This window comes from Vombatus ursinus, unplaced genomic scaffold (genome assembly GCF_900497805.2).
Source record: "Vombatus ursinus unplaced genomic scaffold, bare-nosed wombat genome assembly UNPS02015406.1, whole genome shotgun sequence".
In the NCBI taxonomy this organism is placed as follows: domain Eukaryota; kingdom Metazoa; phylum Chordata; class Mammalia; order Diprotodontia; family Vombatidae; genus Vombatus; species Vombatus ursinus.
In genome coordinates this window covers 3,577,150-3,600,159 of record NW_020955184.1, presented here as the reverse complement: position 1 = coordinate 3,600,159, position 23,010 = coordinate 3,577,150, and the positions used below count along the sequence as shown (strand labels likewise).

General features: G+C 36.8%; 1 protein-coding gene across 8 annotated transcripts in view; it reads right to left on the bottom strand.

Annotated features, from left to right (window-relative positions):
* Positions 1-23,010, bottom strand: part of RALGAPA1 (Ral GTPase activating protein catalytic alpha subunit 1) — a 311,896-nt gene that overhangs the window by 232,311 nt on the left and 56,575 nt on the right. For all 8 annotated transcript variants that reach the window (XM_027847459.1, XM_027847460.1, XM_027847457.1 and 5 more), the window contains exons 11-12: positions 8,023-8,220; positions 1,589-1,729 (exon numbers count right to left, since the gene is read on the bottom strand). In XM_027847459.1, the coding sequence (XP_027703260.1) occupies positions 1,589-1,729; positions 8,023-8,220 (339 nt within the window). The remainder of the gene's footprint in view (positions 1-1,588; positions 1,730-8,022; positions 8,221-23,010) is intronic.

The window sequence follows — 23,010 nt, the reverse complement described above, 5'->3', positions numbered from 1 at the left end:
TAGAAGAAAAAATTAATGTACAAATAAAAACTTACAATATATGCTGATAATGGAATTTAAATTGCAGGGTAATAAACATTACTAAACAAATTCAAGTCATTACCCATTAAATTCACAAGGTTATGTATAAGTTTAGAGTTGTTTTGTAAAAATAAGGAGATGCTTAAGATACTTCTCACAAAGGTACCATCTTATTTCATGCTATTATCGCCACTCATCGAAGATGATAGCTTCCAAATTATTCTCCCTGTTTCAAATATCCCCATTCCAATCCAACCTGCATACAGGTGCCAAAATTATTTTCCTTAAGGACAAATCTGACAATGTCACTCTCCAACTCAATAACTCCAGCTGCTCCCTCCTATTAGTTTTGAAAGTCTTTCAAAACTTGGCCCTTATCCTAATATCTGCCTAATACGTTACTTCTCTGCCAGCAATGTACGTTTCAGCCAAACTGGACATTATTCTGTTCTTTACCAACACCATGGCATTCCATCTTCCCTTTCCGTGTTTTTGCACTGATTGTCTCTAATGTCCAGAATGCACTTGTTCCTCAACTCTGCCCCAAAGAACCCGTAAGTTCCTTCAAGGCACAGCTTAAGTATCATTTTCAACATGATTCCTTTCCAGATTCCTCTTCTTCTTCTTCTTCTTTTTTTTTTTTAAGGCAATTGGGGTTAAGTGACTTGCCCAGGGTCACACAGCTAGTAAGTGTCAAGTGTTTGGTCTGAGGCGGGATTTGAACTCAGGTCCTCCTGACTTCAGGGCCGATGCTCTATCCACTGCGCCATCGAGCTGCCCCCCAGATCTCTCTTCTTCCTCATCCCCGTCCCCTACCAGCAAAACAAACAAAAAAAAACAACCCGCTAGCGCCCTCACTTGCTACCTTGTATATTAAAACTACTTTATACTTATCTTATATTTATTTTGTATATTATTAAAGTTCCTTGAAAGCAAGGATTATTTCATTCTTGTCTCTGTATTCCAAGCCCCACAGAAAGGCATTTAATAAATGCTTGCTGTCTGACTCTATTTTTTGTTTCATCTATACAATGAGAACTGAACCAAATAATGCATACAGGTAATTTTACATACCAGGAGAAAAGCCAAAACAAGTTTGTTTGTCTTCAAAACAGAAGAGTTACAAAAGCTCTCATTTAGTTAAGATGAAATAAAAGAATCATGATAATTACGTAATTTTAACTTTCAAGAATTATAGAGAGGCAGGTGGCGCAGTGGATAGAGCACCAGCCCTGAAGTCAGGGGGACCTGAGTTCAAATCCCGCCTCAGACCAAACACTTGACATATACTAGCTATGTGACCTTGGGCAAATCACTTAACCCCGATTGCCTCACTTAAAAAAAAAAAAAAAAAGAATTATACATAAGATAGAATTTTCTGAAAAATAACAAAAAATGTCATGTATATTCTACTCATCTCAACTCATCACAGGGTTTTTAGAGTCAATCAGAATAGAGAGCACTATTACTCAAAATGGTACAATTAAAATATTAATCAATAAAACTTTTAGAAAACCTTTACTGTGAGAAGAGATATTTGAAAAAATTAACCAGCAAAAGGACCTACCTGAAATACTAACTGGGCACCAGCTCGTATATTTTGGTCTGCATCCTCCATGTCAGAACCTTTATGGAGAGCATTTTGATAGGAGCCATTTTTTGTCCAATTGGAATTTCGGACATGACTAGATGATTTGGTCACTTTTTCCTGAAGCATAAAATAAATGTCTCAAGCGAGGATTCTTAATTTAACATATTACAGAAGTCAGATGTGCCATAGCAGTTCTATAGGCTCAACACATGAAACAAATAGAAAAAATACACAGAAGTGATAAAAATATAAAATTTATCAGGTTATACTGAACAACATAGACTACAAGAAAAAGTTTTTAATAGTTTCTATGGAAAATTAGATATAGAATCAATTAGGGAGAGTTAAAAGGACTGCCTGGCTACACTGAGGACATATGCTGAAGTAGGAGAACATACAGTTTAATGTCCCAGTTATGTAATTTTCCTCCAACTCCTTTCTGAGTATCTAAGCACGTGCAGAAAAGTCAGATGGTAGGAGTAATCCAGAGCTTAAGTCTGACAAGGTATGAGCTATAACAAGGAGATGAATAATTAGAGAGTATAGGATAGTAAAGAATTTAAGTGACTAACTAAATGGTTGAGATTGAGGAAGATATAAAGAGAAGTCTGAAAATCAGTGATCACCTGATTACCGAGCGGTAAGTACTACGAGGTGGAGAGAAGGGAGGTCTCAATGAGGGTAAAGAACAGGTTTAAAAGAGGTGAAGGCATAAAGTGAGCTGGAATGATAAAACAAAGGAATGTCAGAGTTTTTGTTTAAAGAAGTAGAATAACTGTGGGTCAATTAGTCAAGCAATAAGCATTTATTAAGCACCTATATACAAAAATTGCTACGTGCTGGGGATACAAAGAAAGGTAAATAATAGTCTGCTCTCAAGTGATAAGAATCTAGTGGGGAAGACAATACAGAAACAATTACGTAAAAAACAATATGGACAGGACAAATTGGAGATACTTAACAGAGGAAAGGAACTAGCATTAAGGGGTATCAGAAAAGCACTCCCAGAGAAAGTAGGATTTCTAGCTGGGACTTGAAGCAATCCAGGAGGTAGAGATGATAAGGGAGAACACACTGTAAGCATGGAGGAAAGACAATAAAAATGCTCAATGTTGGGAGATGGAGTCTGCTGTGGGAAAAACAGGAAGGAAGTCAATGTTACTAGATCACAGTACTTGGAAGGGAATACAGTATATGAAGATTAGAAAGACAGGAAGGTTAGGTTATAAAGGGCTGTAAACGCCAAACAGAGGATTTTATACTTGATCATAAATGTCACAGGGAGCTACAGGAGTTTACTGAAATGGTCAGATCTGCACTTTAGGCCTCGATTGGATTGGATTGGAATGGTGGGTGACTGGAAGCAGGGAAAACAACCAACTGTATCACAGTAGTGCCAATGTAAGGTGATAAGGGCCTGCACTAGGATGGAGGCAGTGTCATAGGATAGAAGGGGGAAGTATATGAGACATATCATGAAAGAAGAATCCACAAGACTTATCAACAGAATGGATATGGGGGATGAAAAAGTATGAGGAGTTAAGAATGACACCTTACCCTTGACAGTAATAGAGAGATGTGGAAGGAAGAAAAGACAATAAGTTCAGTTTCACATGTTCAGTTTAAGGCATCTGAGACATTCTGTTTGAGTTGTCGAACAGGAAATTTGAGATTCGGTATAGAGGTTATAAGAGGGGTTAGAACTGGATAAACAGATCTGGAAATCATCAACATAGGTGACAGGTGAGATCTCCAAGTGAAAAATAGAGATAGAAAGGACAGGAGAGGAGAAGAAAAAAGGAGAGAAGATGACCTTTGCGAGCCACCCACATGGGTATGACATGGATGAAGACAAAGTAAAGGAAATTGAGAAAGAACAGCCAGACAAGTATGAGAACTAGGATAGAGAAGTGTCATAGAATCCTAGAGAGAAGATAAGTGATGAACAAAGTGTCAAAGTCTGCAGAAAGGTCATGGAGGATGAAGATTGAAAAAGACCATTAAACACAGCAATTTAGAGATCACTGGTGAATTTGGCGACTACAGTTTCAGCTGAATGATGAGCCCACTAGCTAGATTGTAGAGGGTTAATAAAACAATGGGAAGAAAGGAAGTGGAGGCACTGATTGTAGACAGCCTTTACAGATATGAGAGGATAGCTCACAGCGATGGATGGATCAAGTGAGCATGCCTGAAGGCAGGAGGGAACCATCCAGTAAATGAGAAGAGATTGAAGTTCAAGTGAGAGAGCAGGGATGAGAGAGGCAGCAATCTACTAGAGAAGACAGGATGGAATGATCAAAAGTATGACATCTATAAGATTTAAGGAACCTGAGGAATGGGGAGGTTAGGAACTGTGAGGGAGCATCAATATGGATACTGAAGTCCCCAAATAAAAGGGCAGGAACTGAGGAGAGGTAAACAGTGAGCCAAATGTGAAACTATTTGAGAAAGTAAAAGAAATGACATCCGGGGTTCCCAACAGCCACTATGATCTAGCAATAACAAAATCTCAGAAGCAATAATAAAAAGAATATTTCATTCAGTTTTACAATTATACATTTAGAAATACCTAAGTCAATCTACTAAAACATAATTAACAACTCTATAAATATCATTATAAAATGCTCCTTAAAGAAACATAGAGGGAGCAGAATCAAGATGGCAGAGAGAAGCCAGAAAGTTGCCTGAGCTCTCTCTAGTTTCCCTCAGAAACAATGTTACATCAATCATTCTACAAGAATTCTGGAAGTGAAAGAATCCAAAAAGAGACAGAGTGAAATAATTTTCCAGCCCAACAGAACTTAGAAGGACTTCAGGGAAGGTCTGTTTCACTTGGATGAAAGGGGTGGAGCCCAGCACAGACAGGTAAGCCAGCGGGAGGCTCTTAGCCACAACACAGCTCAGCAACTGAGGTCCTGCGGTCCTGGCTCAGCAGTGGCACAGCAGGCCAGCCATGAGGCCTCTAGCCCCAGCACAGCAGGCAAACTGAAATCCCTGGAACCTAGGGCACAACAGTCACAACTAGGCCAGGACACTCCAGGATAGTGGGCAAGCTGCCAGCACCTCAAGCCCTGGAGTCACCTGGTCCCTAGCACAAGAAGTCTGGGACAGTGCCCTCTGTGCCCCAGGAACTGAGTTCAATGTTTTAAAAATGAGCAAAACAAAACAAAACAAAACAGAAAAGAGCCCTGACCAAAGAAAGCTACTACGGTGACAGGGAAGATCCAAATACAAACTCAGAAAAGGACAATAATGTCAAAATGCCTACATTGAAACCTCAAAGGGGAAGTTGAAGTAGTCTCCCCAACAAGTCATCTTAGAAGAGCTCAAAAAGAATTTTAAAAATCAAGTAAGAGAGGTAGAAGATAAATTGAGAAAAGAAATGAAAAGTATGCAAGAGAGAGAGTCAACAGCTTGGCAAAGGAAGGACAAAAACTGACTGATGAAAATAACTCCTTTAAAAATACAACTGAAAACTACTTGGTACTGGCTAAGAATTAAAGTGGTGGATCAGTGAAACAGGTTAGGTACACAAGACACAATAGTCAATAACAGTCAATAATCAACTGTTTGATAAATCTAAAGACTCCAGCTTCTGGGATAAGAACTCCCTATGTGACAATAACTGCTGGGAAAACTGGAAAATAGTATGGCAGAAATTAGGCACAGACCAACATATTATACCCTATACCAAGATAAAGTCAAAATAGGTACGTGATTTGATATAAAGGCTGATACTATAAGCAAACTAGAAGAGCAAGGAATAGTTTAACTGTCAGCTTTATGGAGAAAGGAAGAATTTAGGACCAAACAAGAGACAGAGAACATTATGAAATGCCAAATAGAAAATTGATTACATTAAATTGAAAAGTTTTTGCACAAACAAAGCCAATACAAACAAGGTTGTAACAGAAGCAGAAAGATGGAAACAATTTTTATAGCCAGTGTCTCTGATAAAGGTCTCATTTCTAAAATATTAGGGAACTGGGTCAAATTTATAATACAAGTCATTCCTCAATTGATAAATGGTGAAAGGATATGAACAGGCAGTTTTCAGATGAAGAAATTAAAGCCATCTATAGTCATGTAATAAAATGCTCTAAATCACTACTGATTACAAAAATGCAAATCAAAACAACTCTGAGGTATCACATCACACCTATCAGATTGGTCAATATGACAAAACAGGAAAATAATAAATGTTGGAAAAGATGTGGGAAAATTAGCACACTAATGCATTACTGGTAGAATTGTGAAATGATCCGACCATTCAGGAGGGCAGTTGAGAACTATGCCCAAATGTGCATACCCTTTGACCCAGAAACAGTACTTCTAGGGCTGTATCCCAAAGAGATCATACAAGTGGGAAAAGGAACCACATGTATAAAAATATTTATAGCAGCTCTTTCTGTGGTGGCAAAGAATTGGAAATTGAGGGAATGTCCATCAATTGAGGAATGGCTGAACAAGTTGTGGTACATAAATGTAATGGAATACTATTGTACTATAAGAAATGATGAGCAGGTGGACTTCAGAAAAATCTGGAACTATGAACTGATGCTGAGTGAAGTGAGTAGAACCAGGAGAACACTGTACACGGTAACAACCACATTGTGTGATGACTAACTTTCATAGATCTGGCTCTTCTCAGCAATGTAAGGATCTAAGACAACTCCTGAAGACTCATGATGGAAAATGCTGTCCACATCCAGAAAAAGAACTATGGAGTCTGAATGAACAACGAAGAATACTTTTTACTCTCTTTTGTTGTTATTTTGTTTTGCTGCTTCTTTCTCGTGGTTCCTCTCATTGGTCCTATTTCTTCACAATATGACTAACAGGTAAATATGTTTAATAAGAATGTATATGTAGAGCCTATATCAGATTGCATACCCTCTTGGGGAGGAGGGAATAGAGGGAAGGAGAGAAAATTTAAAACTCAAAAGCTTATGAAAGTGAATGCTGAAAACTAAAAACACGTAAATTAGAAAAATAGAACTGACCAAATGAGGGGAAAAAAAAACCCACTGAAGAAAATAATTCCTTACAAATTAGAATTGGGCAAGTGGAAAGCTAATGATTCTATGAGACATCAAGAAATCAGTCAAACAAAATGAAAAGAATGACCAAAAAAAAAAGAAGAAGAAAAACAACTGACCTGGAAAATAGATCCAGGAGAGATAATTTAAGAATTATTGGACTAACTGAAAACCATGCTCAAGAAGAAGAGCCTGGACAAGATCTTTCAAAAAATTATCAAGGGGGCAGCTAGATAGCACAGTGGATAGAGCTCCAGCCTTGGAGTCAGGAGGACCTGAGTTCAAATCTGACCTCAGACACTTGACATTTACTCGCTGTGTGACCCGTGGCAAGTCACTGAAACCCCAACTGCCTCACCAAAAAGCAAAAAAAATAAAAAAATAAAAAAAAAATCCAAGGAAAACTGCCCTGATATCCAAGAACCAAAGGGTAAAATAGTCATTGAAAGAATTCACCAATTACCACCTCCTGAAAGATTCCAAAATGAAAACTCCAAGGAATATTGTAGCCAAATTCCAGAATTATTAGGTCAAGGAGAAAATACTGCAAGCAACCAGAAAGAAACAATTAAAATATCTAGGAGCCACAGTCAGGATTACACAGAACTTAGCAGCTTCTGCATTAAAAGGATCAGAGGGGCTTGAAATACGGTATTTTGGAACACAAAGGAGCTTGGATTACAGGAAAATTGAGCATAATCTTTCAGAGGAAAAGATGGATATTCAATGAAACAGGACTTTCAAACTTTCCTGGTGGAAAGACTAGAGCTGAACAGAAAATTTAATCTTCAAATACAAGACTCAAGAGAAGCATAAAAAGATAAACAGGAAAGAAATTAAAAACAAAAACAAACAGGTTATTCCATAAGGTTAAACTGTTTACATCCCCTACATGAGAAGATGATACTTCTAACTCTTGAGAACTGTATGTCTATTACAGGGCAGTTAGAAGGCGTATATACATGGACAGAAGGTGTGAGTATAAGTCGACTTTGATGAGATGACATAAAAAAATATTTAAGAGGTGAAAAAAAGCATTGTACTGGGAGAAGAAGAAAGGTGGAGGCAGAATGGGGTAAATCACATTACATGGTATAAAACACATCAGAGGCACAAAAGACCTATTGCAGTAGAGGAAAGAAGGGAGGGGGTGAACATTGTTTGAATCTTACTCGCGTCGGATATGGCTCAAAGAGGGAATAACATACACATTCAGTTGGGTACTGAATTATATTTTTACCTTCCTAATTGGCAAAAATATCTACATTAACACAATTATAAAACTTTCTGAGAAGTGAGTAAGTTTTATAAATTATGAAATATATACATATGTGTGTACACACACACACACACGTATTTTAATTTTACCTCCTCTTTTTCTTTTCCTTCTTCTGATAAAACGTCAGCTTCTACATCACTCTCAATGCAAGGTAAATTTATGGAAGTAATCTCAATTTCTTCAGGCTCTTTCATGAACAAAGGTTTCTCCTCCTGCTGAATCCATTCCTGATACACTTTCACCACTTTCCTCATAGCAGCTGCTTCACAAATTGGTAATAAAAATGCCTAATCAGAGACACAAAAACATTACTATGATGACAGATAATGCCACATTCTCCTTTGCTGAAGTAGCAGATGTGTATTAATTCTGATGCTGAATATGAGATCTAAAAATTTCCCCAAACATTAAAATCAACTAAGTTGTGGTCTGAATAACATTCTCTCTTGCCCCCATTTTCAGACATGATTGTCAAGTAGAATTATCATGAAATTAATGAATAAATGAAAGAATTATTAAGCACTTACTACATCTAGACACTGTGCAGATACAAAAGCAAGACAAGTACCAGCCCTCAAAGAGTTGAAATTCTAATAATGGGAGACATACATAGAAGGAGTGGTAGCCAGGAAAAGGGGGCATAATCTGGAAAATCACAAGGATTGTGAGTGGAACAGTAAGTCAGGACAATTGACAGGCTTTTTTTTTTTAAAAACAATGGTAGTGTTGACTAGATGAGAATTCCCAGAGCAAAGAATGCAAAGCAGGGTGGAGAATACTCATGTCTCAAATCAGAAAATTGCTAGAACCAAAGAGCAAGGTTGGGTCTAAGGTCAGTTAGATGTAGGGAAATGGGCAGCTAGGTGGTGCAGTGGATATAGTGCAAGGCCTGGAGTCAGGAAGACTCATTTTTCTGAGTTCAAATCTGACCTCAGACCTGGCAGTGTGTTCACCCTATTTGCCTCAATTTCCTCTTTGGTAAAATGAGCTAGAGAAGGAAATGGAAAACCACCCCAGTATCTCTGCCAAGAAAATTCCAAATGGAGTTATGAAGAGTCAGATATGACTGAAAAAAACGAACAGATGTAGCAAGGTATCACCAACCAAATTCCCTATGTTAGAATGACAATGAACTATGGTTCATGCAATAAATACATTAAAAGTTTCAACATAAAAGTTAATTTTTCCACTTATATCAATGATGAGGGGGGAAGGAACTGACCTCAGGAGAGAATGAAAATTATATTTAATGTAGAACTTTTTAAGCACATAAATAATAATTATCCAGGTTATGTCAATTCATCATGGAATTAAGGTTCTTCCCCTACCCAAGATTCTCAAAAACTTCTCCAGCAGAATGCATGGTTTGATAAGTCCTATCAAGGTGGAAAGGTTTCAAGGCAGGAGGAATAATAATTGACTGTGAGTCTATGATCTAGCGAATGCTTACCTATGTGTAGAGATACTCAGAGCCAAATGGCTATATGATGATTTGAGGCTACAGCAATTGATAAAAGACTAAAACACAGAAGTATTACAATATGCACTGGTATGAACACTTATACTGATGAAGTCATTTGGAAGTGAAGTCTAAAAAAAATAAAAGATGAAAATTTTTCGAAAAAGTACAAATATTAAATCTGCCCTATTTAGATGTATAAATAAACCTGAAAAAGTAGTCCCTCTAGCAGCTGTCTTGCTTTTTTAGGTTAAAAAAAATTCCTGTATCTCGTTATTAAATATATCATATTCTCTTGATTTCACTATCAATTCCCATTAACTGCAGACGCAATTAATACTACAATACTACCAACCCCAAGTACATAAACCTGAAGTTCTGTCATTCTTAGCCTGTAAAAATTTTTCAGCTGATTGGCAATGGCTGAATATTGCAGGAGTCTCCTGGAATACCAACCAAGAGTAACTCCACTATTATACTGCTCAGACATAGATCCAGGTCAGGAACTTGGAGAGTTCAGATGATGAGAAAGCAGCACTCAAGACTTTGCCCTGTATCGAACCATTTTGGGCACACTAAAATCTTGCAAGTCCCCAGCCTGTATGGTTCCTGAGATCGTGGAATAACACTACATTCAATACTCCAAGAAAGCATCCAAGGGACCAAAGAGAACAAAAACTCAGCCCAGATATTCCTGAAAGTATAGTTTCTGGCCCTAGCATAAAGTCTGCAGTGAGGAAGTAAACTGGTAAAATGAGCTAATAAAATCCTACCAAAGGGTCTGGCCTGCTCCTATTGGTGAAACAATAAACCTGGTCTCTGACTGAAAGAAGGCTGGAGGAGAATTCATCTGAGGCAGGACCTGCATCTTTTGCCCTTGAATTTCGGGGTTTCCAGCACCGTTATACCTCAACAGAACTTGGGTAAAACCTTTAAAGAAGCTAGGAATTCTACAAACAGAGGTAATTTGGAACCACTGGTGCTTCCTGAGCAAGAAAATAACAAGGATTGGTTGGATTCATGGACTTGACCTTGGGAAATGACAGTATCTGACTGGACAATCACAACTGGGAAACTCTAATAGGCAAGTGCAGCTGGTCCTCTTCTTCACTTTTCCAAAAGCTGTCCTACCGGCAGCCCCACACCTTCTGAACTGTCTGAGATGCTCCTAATATAGTGCCTGGCACATACTAGATGCTTCATAATTCAATCATCAACAAGACTGATCCAAGACAATTCCAAAGGACTCATAATGAAAAATGCCATCCACCTCCAAAGAGAGAACTGATGAACTTGGAGTGCAGATTAAAGCATACAATTTTTTTTAACTTAAAAAAAAAATCCTACCATAGAAAGTTACTGCAGTAACAGATAAACTGAAGACACAAACTCAGAAGAAGAGAAAAACTCTGGAATATCTATAAGCAAAAAGCCTGAAGGCAAAACACACCTTGGGCATAGGTTCAACTAGAATTCCTAAAAAAGATAAAGGTTTGTTTTTTTTTAAGCTAAAAATGATTTTAAAAAAGCACTAGAGGAGAAAGAGGGAAAATGACTTATAGAAAAAAGATTGGCAAAGAGAATGAACAGCCTGGAACAAGGAGTAAAAAACCTTAACCAAGAAAAAAACAACTTCCTGAGAGTGTGAATGAATGAAATAAGAGCCAGTGACCCCATAAGACAAGAAAAAATGTTAAAGCAAAGTCAAAAGATTGAAAAAATAAAAAAGTAAATTATCTTATAGCAAAAACAACTGATCAGGAAAAGATTGAGGAAAAAACTTTTAAGAATAAAAACATGGTAAAAAAAAAAAAGTGGCTGAAAGCCACCAAACAAAAAGAGCCTAGACATCATGATGAGACTGACATCTACCTAGCAACAATGAGAGCCTCAGGGCGGCTAGATGGCACAGTAGATACACTCCAGCCTTGGAACTGGGAGGACGTGCGTTCAAATCCGACCTCAGACACTTGACACTTAACTACGTGACTGTGGGCAAGTCACTTAACCCCGATTGCCTCACCAAAAAGGCAAAAAAACAAAACAAAACAAAAAACCCCAACAACAACAACAACAACAACAACAAATGAGAGCCTTGCCCAATAACTGAGGGCTCTATCTGTTGGTAAGAAAATCTTATTTTTTGTGTACATGACTAATCTATGCATGGCACTTTCACATAGCATTAAAAAACATCAAAAACAAGTGCAGAAAAGCAGAAATATTAAATGTAACTCTTTCTGACCACAACGCATTAAAAATTACATTTACTGAATCACAGATTAAAAATTAATTGGAAAAAAACTTAATTGGAAACTGGGTAACTTAATCCTAAAAAATGGGTGAGTCAAAGAACAAATCATAGAAATAATCAATAATTTCACTAAAGATAGTAACAACAAGACAACATACTAAAATTTGTGCAGCGCAGCCAAAGCAGTACTTAGAGGTAATTTATATCTCTAAATGCTTTCATTAGTAAAAGAGAGAAAAATCAGATCAAAACACTGAGCATGCAACTAAAAACAACAGAACACCAACAAATCAATCCCCCCATTAACCACCAAAAATAGAAATCCTAAAAATCAAGTGAGATTAACAAAATTAAAAGCAAATTTAAAAAATTCAATGAACAATTACAAGTAGAAGCTGATTTTTTGACAACAATAAAACAGACAAGCCATTAGCTACTGGTTTGATTTTTTTTTTTTAGAAAAAAAAAATTATCAGTATTGGAAATGAAAAAGCTGTATTCACAATGAATGAAAAAGAGAGTATTAGGAGGGGGCAGAGCCAAGATGGTGGAGTAAAAGCAGTGACTTGCTTGAGTCATCCCCCAAACCCCTCCAAACACCGGTAAAAATGGCTCTAAACAAATCTGAGAGCAGTAGAACACATAAAAAGACACAGTGAAACAAATTTCCAGCCCAAGACAACCTGGATGGTTAATGGGAAAGGCCTGTTGTGCTGGGCTGGGAGAGGAGCACAGCTCAACTTGGGCTGACCAGGCCTCAGAGAACCTAGAGCAAGCCTCAGGGGACTGAATCATGGGAACCTGTGGTGGTTTCCAGACTTTGCAACCCACAAATGCCAAAGACAACTTAAAAGGTAAGTGGGAAAGGTCCACTGGATCTAGGTGAGAGAGAAGTCCAGTCCCACCTCATCCCTGATGCAGCCCCAAGGCTTTGGAACCCAAAGTTTCAAAAACAAATGTTAAAAAAATGTTTTTACATGCAACTGAGAAATAAGAAATACAGGAAATGGAGTATAGAAATCTATCTGCCCTACAGGAAAATAGAAGGGGAAGGGAATAAAAGGAGAGGGGGAGTGTGACAGAAAGGAGGGCAGATTGGGGGAAGGGGTATTCAGAATGTATGCTGTTTTGGGGTGGGTGGAGGGGAGAGATAGGGGAGAAAATTTGGAACTCAAAATAGTGCAGAAGTAAATGCTGAAAACTAAAAATAAATAAATAATTTTTTTAAAAGAAATTATTAGAATCTATTTTACCCAAACATGTCAATAAAACTAATATTCTGAATAAAATGAGTGGATATTTTAAATAGAAATTACCATGATTAAGAGAATAGGCAAGAGAGTAATTTACTTAAATAACTTTTTAAAAAAGAAACTGAACAAACCATAAGTAAACATACAAAGGGGGGAGGGGGGAACACCCTAGGACCAGACAGATTTACAAGTGAATCCTATCAAATATATAAATAAGCAATCAATATCAATTAATACCAATACTATATAAACTATTTTTAAAAACACAAAATGAAGTGGTCCCAGCAAATTCCCTCTATGACACAAATATGATGTTGTTATCTAAACCAATGACAGTCAAAACAGAAAGAAAACAATAGGCTAATATTGCTAATGAATATTGATAACAAAATTTAAAAAATTTTTAAGTGATGAACAAGAAGACTATAGCAACATAAAACAAAGATTATACTATGACCAGGTCAGATTTTTACCAGGAATACTGGGATGGTTCAATATTAGGAAAGCTGCAAACATAACTGATCATGCTAATAATAAAAAAAATTCATATGATTACATGATAGATGCAGAAAAAACTTCTGACAAGATAAACCACTCATCTCTGTTAAACACACTAAAAAGCATTAGAATTACTGGTGCTTTCCATAACACGACAAACCGGAATCTATTAAAAACAAATAACCAATATTATCTATAAAGATGATAAACTTGAGGCCTTTCAAGAGTAAAAAAAAGGATATCTATTATCTATCCAGCTATGTACATATATACATAACATATACATATGTATACACAAACACACAAACAAGACAGTGCCAGAAAGGTGAGCTATAGCAATAAGATAAGAAAAAGAAATTGAGTAATAATTATAAACAAAGAAGAAATAAAATTATCACTTTTTGCAGATGAAATGATGGTTTAGAAAACCCTAGAGAATCAACCAAAAAACTAATAAAAACAAAAACTTTAGCAAAGTTGTAGGACATAAAATAAATGCACATAAGTAAATCATCAGTATATCAGTATATTATACCAACATAATCTCACAGGAAGAGATAGAAAAAGAAATTTCATTTAAAAATAATACAGGAAATATTATGTACTTGGGCTACAAGGAGAAACTATATAAACACAACTACAAAACATTCGATATAAAAATACATATCTAAACATCTGGAGAATAATATTAATTGCTCAAAAACCAATAATAATCATAATGACAACACCACCTAAATTAACTTACTTATTCAGTGCCATGCCAATCAAACTACCAAAGGATTAATTTTCAGAGCTAGAAAAACAAACAAAATTCATCTGGAGGAACAAAGTCAAGAATTTCAAGGGGAAAAGAATGGGGAGAAAAAGTGAAAAGAAAGAAGACCCAACAGCACCAGATTTGAAACAATTTGGTACTGGTTTATGAAATGGAGAGTTCTATCAGGGAAACTGATTGGGTATACAAAAGATCTGAGCTACCAGGACAGGTAAGAACTCACTATCTTAACATAAACTTGAGTAAACTAGAAAGCAGTCTGGTGGAAACTAGGTTGAGACCAACATCACACATCACATACCAAGAAAAACTCCAAATAGGGTAGGTACATTACTTAAATTTAAAAAGTGACATAATAAACAAATTAGAAGAGCAAAGAAGAAATTATGTGTTAGATCTATCACCAGGGAAGAGTTCATGACCAAAAGGGTCACAAAAGGTAAAATGAACAATTTGGTTACCTAAATTTAAAAAGGTTTTACACAAGAAGCTTGAAAATCTAAACAGAAAGGCTTAAAATTCCAAAAGGAAAGGGAAAAGCTGCCTAGGAATAACCATCAAGTTAGATGCTGCAGAATAAAGCTGCACCACAGAAATAAAACAGTATTAGAGAAATGGAGAATGTCACAGAAGACAAAAACAAGGGGGAAAAAGGAGTGAGCAATACAATCAAAGATCTTGGCTATCTAAAGCAAAATGTAAGGGGCAGCTAGGTGGCGCAGTGGATAGAGCACTGGCCCTGAAGTCAGGAGGACCTGAGTTCAAATCCGGCCTCAAACCAAACACTTGACATTTACCAGCTCTGTGACCCTGGGCAAGTCACTTAACCCCAACTGCCTAAAAAAAAAAAAAAAGAAAGAAATGTACAGGGCATGGCTAAGAATGAATTTGAGATATTAATACAAAATGGCAAATATGATTTCATGAGTGTCATTAACACCCTGGAAAGGATTAACTTTATTCAAGCAGGGCAGATTAGAAGCATCACTGTATGTGAAGAACATATATTTATGTGAGAAAATTTAAGAAAAAGAAGGGGTAATGAGGCAGTGAAACACTGTTTGACTGACATGATCCCAGACTCCTAAGAAAATATTTTCATTTAACTGGTCCTAAAGATAACAGGATTGTCTCCCATTGTACCATGCTGGCTCTTTGTCTAAAATGACACATAAGGTTAAAACCTGAGGGTCTCAGGGCCTTTGAGCAGGGATACGTTCCTGTGTACAGCCCAGTATAGACATGATAGCCACACATTTGAGACTGTCCTTGCTAGTAGATATTTTCTTCTTTCCCTTTTGAGTAGCAATATAGTTTGTTAAATCTCTTATGTGAAAGTATCATCAAACTTATCGTTTGAAATTCCTTGCACTACAGGGAAAAAGAATGGCATAGAGCATTTAGGGGATGTTCAACCGAAACAGAAACGGAGGAGATTTTGCTACTGGGGTACAGATCAAACTACTTAGATTCAGGAAATTAAAAAAAGAAAGAAAGAAATAGATGAAGAATAATATAAGAATGAAGCAATCTGGCACAATGGCTAGATGATTCAACTTGAGGTCAGAAAAATTCGTGTTCAAATCCCACCTCAAACAAAAATATAAATGAGAAAAAAGGTAAAGACATCAAAAAAATTTTCAAAGTGTTAAATATCATATATCTCTGATGACTACTGAATAAGAATAGAAAGGAATATACATATTTCTCTACTATGTGTGTAATTTCAGGTACGCATGGAAACTTTACAAACAATGAACTTGTGAAAGGAGTAGGGAACCTGCAGCCTCAAGGATGTATGTGGCCCTCTAGGTCTTCAAGTCTTTGACTGAATCCAGACTTCACAGAACAAATCCCCTTAATAAAAGGATTTGTTCTGTAAAACTTGGGGTCAGTCAAAAGGCCGCACCCAAGGACCTGGAAGGCCACATGTGGCCTCGAGGGCGCAGGTTCCTCACCCATGTTAGGGCATTAAAAACCTTACAAATACACAAAAGCGTAAATATTAAACATATCATGTACTGACCACAATGCAATAAAAATTATATTCAATAAAGGCTTTTTGAAGAAAAGATGAAAAATGAGTGACTAAATTTAATCCTAAAGAATTCAAAGAATTGAAACAACAGATAAATTCAGCACAGAAAACCACAACAAAGAATTTGAGGGATGTAGCCAAAGCTGTCTTTAGGGAAAATTTTGTAATTTTAAACACTTTCATCAATAAATGAACAAATCAGTTAGCTGAGTACGCAACAACAACAAAACAACAAAAACAGCAACAAATCTAAAACTCATAAATTCCAAAACAGAAATTTTAAAAACCAAGGAAAAGATTAACAAAATTAAAAGTAAAATTAAAAACCATTAAATTGATAAATAAAACTAAAAGCTACTGGGAAAGGGGAAGTGGAGCAAAAAACAGATAAACAATTAGCCTGGTTTCAAAAAATAAAGAGAAAAAAAAGTTACCAGTATCATAAATTACAGATTACAAACAAATTAAGAATTAAAGGAAATTATTGGAAACTATCTTTCCTAGTTATATATCAATAAACCTGATACTTTAAATGGATATTTACTAAAATATAAAATACCCAGATTAATTAATCAAGAAAGAAAATTTAAACAATCTAATATCAAAATTATACAAGCCATAAATGAACTCACAAAGAAAAATAATGCAAAGCAAAACAGATTAATGAGTGAATTATGAGTGGAGGTTGAAGAGGAATAACCAGGGGAAGAATCTCAGATATAAGGGAAGCCTACAACTTTGTTACTTTGCACCAGCAGAGCTTCCCAGCTGATTTATAGTGGCTGAATCCAGTGACAACCGCAAATCCACACTAGTAACTTGCAGAGCACAGAAAGGGACAGGAAAGGCAATTACACTCTGCCCTGGATTAGACCATTTTGGGAGCACCAAAATGCTGCATATCTCCAGCCTGAGCTGTTTCTGGGAGCTTAGAATAGCACAACACTTAACACTCCAAGAAAAGAGCAACAAGACCAGACTGGACCTTCCCTCCAGAACTACACAGAGATTAGACCCAAAATCAAGCCTGGTCAAGAAGTAGCCTGCAAGAATGAGCAAACAAAGAAGCTCAAGACACAAATCTAGAAGAAAATTATTCCAAAAGCATCTATAAGCAAAGTCTCAAAGGAAAAAGGAAAAGGAAAAAAAAGAAAAACATCAGCAAAAGTACAACTAGAATTCCATGGAAGAGATGAAAGCAAGAATTTTAAGGAGTTAAGAAATGTTTTTATCAATGAAATGAGAACACTTGAGGGAAAAACTGGAAAGAAAATGAGTTAAGGAAGAAAGAATTGGAAAGGGAATTAACTTTACCCAAGCAACAAACTCCCTAAAAATTTAGAATGGACCAAATAGAAGCTAATGACTTCATGAGACAAGAAATACTAAAACAAAGTTCAAAAAAAAAAGGTACCTCACAGCAAAAGTAATTGACCTGGAAAACAGATTAAGGAGAAAAAATTAAAAATCATGGTACTATACCAGCTATTCCCCAATGATAAATGGTCAAAGATATGATCAGGCAGTTTTCAGAAGAAGAAATCAAAGCTATCAATGTCACACGAAAAAATTCTATAAATCACTACTGATCAGAGAAATGCAAATTAAAACAACTTGGAGATAACATCTCACATCTGTCAGACTGGCTGACATGACAGAAAAGGAAAATGACAAATGCTGGAGAATACAAAAAAAGTTGGGACACCAAAGCACCGTTAGCGGAGTTGGGAATTAGTCCAACCACTCTAGAAAACAATTTGGAACTAAACCCAAAGAGCTATAAAATTGTGTATACCCTTTGACCCAGCAATACCATTACTAGGTTGGTACCCCAAAGAAATCAAAGAAAAAGGACCTATTTGCACAAAAATATTTATAGCAGCTCTTTTCATGAGGCAAAGATCTTGAAATAGATGGGATGCCCATCAATTAAGGGAATGGTTGAACAAGTTTTGGCATATGATTATGAAGGAACACTGTTGTGCTATATGAAATGAAACTTGGGAAGACTTCTATGAACCAATGTAAAGTGAAGTGAGCAGAACCAGGAGAACACTGCATACAGTAATAGCAATGCTGTAATGGTGATCAATTGGGCTACAAATGATCCAAGACAATACCAAAGGATCCATGATGAAAAATGCTAGCAACCTCCAGATAGAGAACTGAACTCTTGAACATAGACTAAAACATTTTTAACTTTATTTTTTGAGGGGTTTTCTGTGTGTTTTCTTTTGTAACATAGCTAATATAGAAATGTTTTGCAAGATTTCATATGTATAACTGATATACTGCTTGCCTTCTTGGGGGTGGGAGAGGAGCTGGAGAAGGGGAGAGAATTTGGAACTCAAAATTTTAAAAATTAAATGTCAAAAATTTTACATGTAATTGGGAAATATTTAATGAAAAAATATAGATTTTTTTTTTGAAAAAAGAATCATTGTACTATCTGAATGCCATGACCAAAAAAAAAGGCCTAGATAATCTATTTCAAAAAATCTTTAAAGAAAACTGCTCAAATCTCTTAGAACCAGAGGGCAAAGTGAACATAGAGAGAATATCACCAGTCACCTCCTAAAAGAATTCCAAAATGAAAACTCTCAGGAATATCACAGCAAAAATCCAGAGCTTCCAGGTCAAAGAAATAATACTGTGACTGCCCAGAAAAAAAGAATTTAAGCACCAAGGAGCCACGGTAAGAATCTCAGATGATTTAGCAGCCACCACTGTAAAGAACTGAATAGCTTAGAATACAATATTCCAAAAGGCAAAGGGAATAGACTTACAGTCATGAAAAACTTACCCAACAAAATGGACTATATTAATGCTTCAGGGGATAAAACAGAACTTTAACGAAATAAAGAACTTCCAGATATTCCTAATGAAAACACCAGAGCTATATAGGAACACTGAAGTTCAAACACAGGAATGAAGAGAAATGTAAAAAGGTAAATACAAAAAAACAATGATAACAATGAATAAGAAACTAAATAAGGATAAACTGCTTACATTCAAATACAGGTAAATGATACATGTGTCTCATCTGAACTCTATTATCAGGGGTCACAGAGGGAATCTACACCAGCCAAGGCCCGAGAGGGGTTGTTCTATCTTGATGAGCTTAAGAGATCTATAGAAAGAGAATAAGGGCAACTAGGTGGCGCGGTGGATAGAATGCTGGTCCTGGAGTCAGGAAGACTCATCTGAGTTCAAATCTGGCCTCAGGTATTTACTAGCTGTGTGACCTTGGGCAAGTCACTTAACCTTGGTTCCCTCAGTTTCTTCATTGGTAAAATAAGCTGCAGAAGACAAACCACTTAAGTATCTTTGCCACGAAAACCACAAATGGGATCATGAAGAGTTGGATATGGCTGAAAAATGACTAAACAAGAGAATAGAAGAGAAATGGACTGGAAATCGGGAAAATGGAAAGAAAGTTAGGGAAAATTATGTCACATAATTATTGTGTAGAAGTAGCTGACCCTATGGACCACAGCATGCCAACACTGTCCACAGGATTTTCTTGGCAAAAATATTGCAGTGTGCAGTGCATAGGGCACCGGCCCTGTAGTCAGGAAGACCTGAGTTCAATTCCAGCCTCAGACACTTGACATTTACTAGCTGTGTGAACCAAGGCAAGTCACTAAACTCCACTGCCTAGCCAAAACAAACAAAATAAACAAACAAAAAAAAAAACCTGTTAAGGGGCAGCTGGGTGGCACAGTGGCTAGAGCTCTGGCATTGGAGTCAGGAGGACCTGAGTTCACATCCAGCCTCAGATACTTGACACTGATTAGCTGTGTGACCCTGTCACTTAACCCCACCTCACCAAAAAGCAAAAAACAAAAAAAACAAAAAACAAAAAAAAACCCAAAAAACTGGAGTGGTCTGCAACTTCCTTCTCAGGTGGATTAAAGCAAATAGAGGTTAAGCAACTTGCCCAGGGTTACACAGCTAGTGAGTGTCTGAGGTAGGATTTGAACTCAGGTTTTTCTAACCAGGTGTAGTGTAATTAGCCACCTAAATGCCTCTGTGCAGAAGTATACAATTAAACAAACATGGAGACAAGGTGGGAGGGAGTAGCTGACACTGCAACTAAACTGATAAAAGGAAAGCATGTGCACATGTGCACGCACGCACGCGTGCACACACACACACACCCCATTCTCCACGACAGAGAAATAAATTTTACTCAATAGAAAAATAGGAGGGAAAAGGGAGAAGGGGAATTAGAGAGAAAGTAGATCAAGGGATGGATCAGTCCTAAGCAAAACAAATTCTAAGGACATATAAAAATAATTATAACTCTTTTTGAGGTGGCAAAAAATGGGAATCCAAAAGGATACCCATAAATTGGGGAATGGCTAAACAAGTTAATACAGAAAATGTGATGGAATACTATAGTGCTATAAGAAATGATGAGGGGGATAGGTTTCAAAGAAAACTGGCAAAGACTCATATGAATTGATGGAGAATGAAGTGAACAACACCAGCAGAAAAACTCATACAATGACAATATTATGAGGACAAAAAACTTTGAAAGAATTAGGAATTCTGATCAGTGTAATGACCAACAATGATTCTAAAGAACTAATGATGAAACTTGCTATGTATCTCCTGATTAAAGAGGTGAAGGACTCAATATATAGAATGAGACATGTGTATTTCTTTGGATATGGACAAAGCAGAAATTTGCTTTGACTATACATGTTTGTAAAAAAAGGTTTTGTTTTCCTTTTGTTTTGGGGGGAGGGTTAAAGGAGGAACGGAAGAATTTTTGCTGATTTAAAAAAAGAATTTTAAAATAATCTAAAAGCTAATAAGATAACATAATACAGTATTATAATAAATAATAATATAAGCTATGAATGACCTTTTAAAATACTACAGATTACATATGAGAAATTAGCATAAAAACTCTTAATTGGAAAAGATAACATCTTATCAGATTGGCAAATCCAAAATATCACAATTATAAGAGCTAAGTGGGGACAGCTACACTGGCACACTATGGGCAAAACTTTGAATTTGTTCAACCTACAGATTAGTACACTGCTATGCACAGAGCAGACACTTAACAAATGTATACTGATTGATATAAGGATTGGTAGAAGGAAGTGTGGAGGGGGAGGGGTGTTTAGCCTGGAGACGAGAAAGTTCAGGGGGAACATAACTGCGGTCTTCAGGTATGAAGGGCTGTGATATTACAGAGGGGTTAAACTTGTTCTGTTTGTACCCAAAGTATAGAACTAACAATAAGGGGTAGAAATTGCAAGATGCAGATTTAGACTTGGTATCAAGAAAAAGTTCCTACAATCACAGCCATGCACAAGTGGAATGGGAGGTACTGGGGGGAGGGTGTATGTGAAGGAGGTGCATGGAGTAGTAGGTTGCCTCTCCAGAGATCTTCAAGCAAAGGATGTATGACCACTTATTGATATATGATAATGGGATTTCTTTTTTTCAGGTACTAGCTGGATCAGATTTCTATTAAAGACTTTATCTAATTCCAAAATTCTATGATTCTGTGACATGACAGATATCACTACACATCTGAAAAGCCACAGTGCTGAGAAAAGAGTTTGACTTGTTTTATTTGGCTCTGGAGGGCAGAAATAGGAGACAATAATGAAAGTTGTAAAAAGGCAATATTTAGAATGGAAGTAAAGAAAACTGACCCCAACAATTAAAGCTGTCTAAAATTGGAATGACCTGCCCTGGCTTCCCCTCGGCCTCAGTCCTAGGAGGGCTTTAAAAAAAAGGGCACATGTTCACTTTGGGAGGATATTCCAGTGGACGTTCTTTCTTGAACATACTTTGAAACTCTGTGATTCTATGATCCCAGGGAACAAAATTTGACAGAAGAATCAGTAGAGAAGGTATGAGGACCTCATAAGAAATTGTGAAGACACAATGAGAACCAATTCTTAAGATTAAAGGAGGGGGTTTTGTGGAGAGTTCAATGAAGAGACAGAAGGAACTTACCAAACAATTCTGATTTTAAAAGACATATAAAAGATGGAAACAAGGGCATGTAACAGAGAATGAATACAAAAGCGAGGCATGGTCCTCAAAGAGCTCTATATCAGGAGCGATAATGCTCAGAATGAGTAGAAGCTCTCAAAGAAAGGAAAGAACAAAAAGAAGGTTTTAAAGTTATGATGGGGTAAAGAGGAGGATCAGAGAAAGACAAGCCTGCTGTTCAGGACTTAAAGAGTAATTATCAGGGCAGCTAGGTGGCGCAACGGATAGCGCACCAGCCCTGAAGTCAGGAGGACCTGAGTTCAAATCCAGCCTCAGACCAAACACTTGACACTTACTAGTTGTGTGACCCTAAGAAAGTCACTTAACCCCAATTGCCTAAAAAAAAAAAAAGAAAAAGAAAAAAAAAATCTTTGGGGCAGCTAGGCGGCGCAGTGGATATAGCACCGGCCTTGAAGTCAGGAGGACCCGAGTTCAAATCCGGCCTCAAATCAAACACCTGACACTTAACTAGCTGTGTGACCAAGGGCAAGTCACTTAACCCCAACTGCCTAAAAAAACAAACAAAAAAAGAGAGTAATTATCGTGGATGATGGACAAAATGTGGAGTTCCTCAATCTCTTATTTTGTTTCTGTATTTTCTGCTAAGGAGAATGCTTTCTAAGGTAAAAGAATGAAACAAAAATGGCTAAAAGGGAGTTGATAACCAAGCAAGGTAGGAAACTACCAGAGCAACTACCTCCCCTTATGAGTTCAAGTCACCAGGCACAGTTAAACTATCCACTCATGGTACTGAAAGAACTTGTGGATCTTCTTGC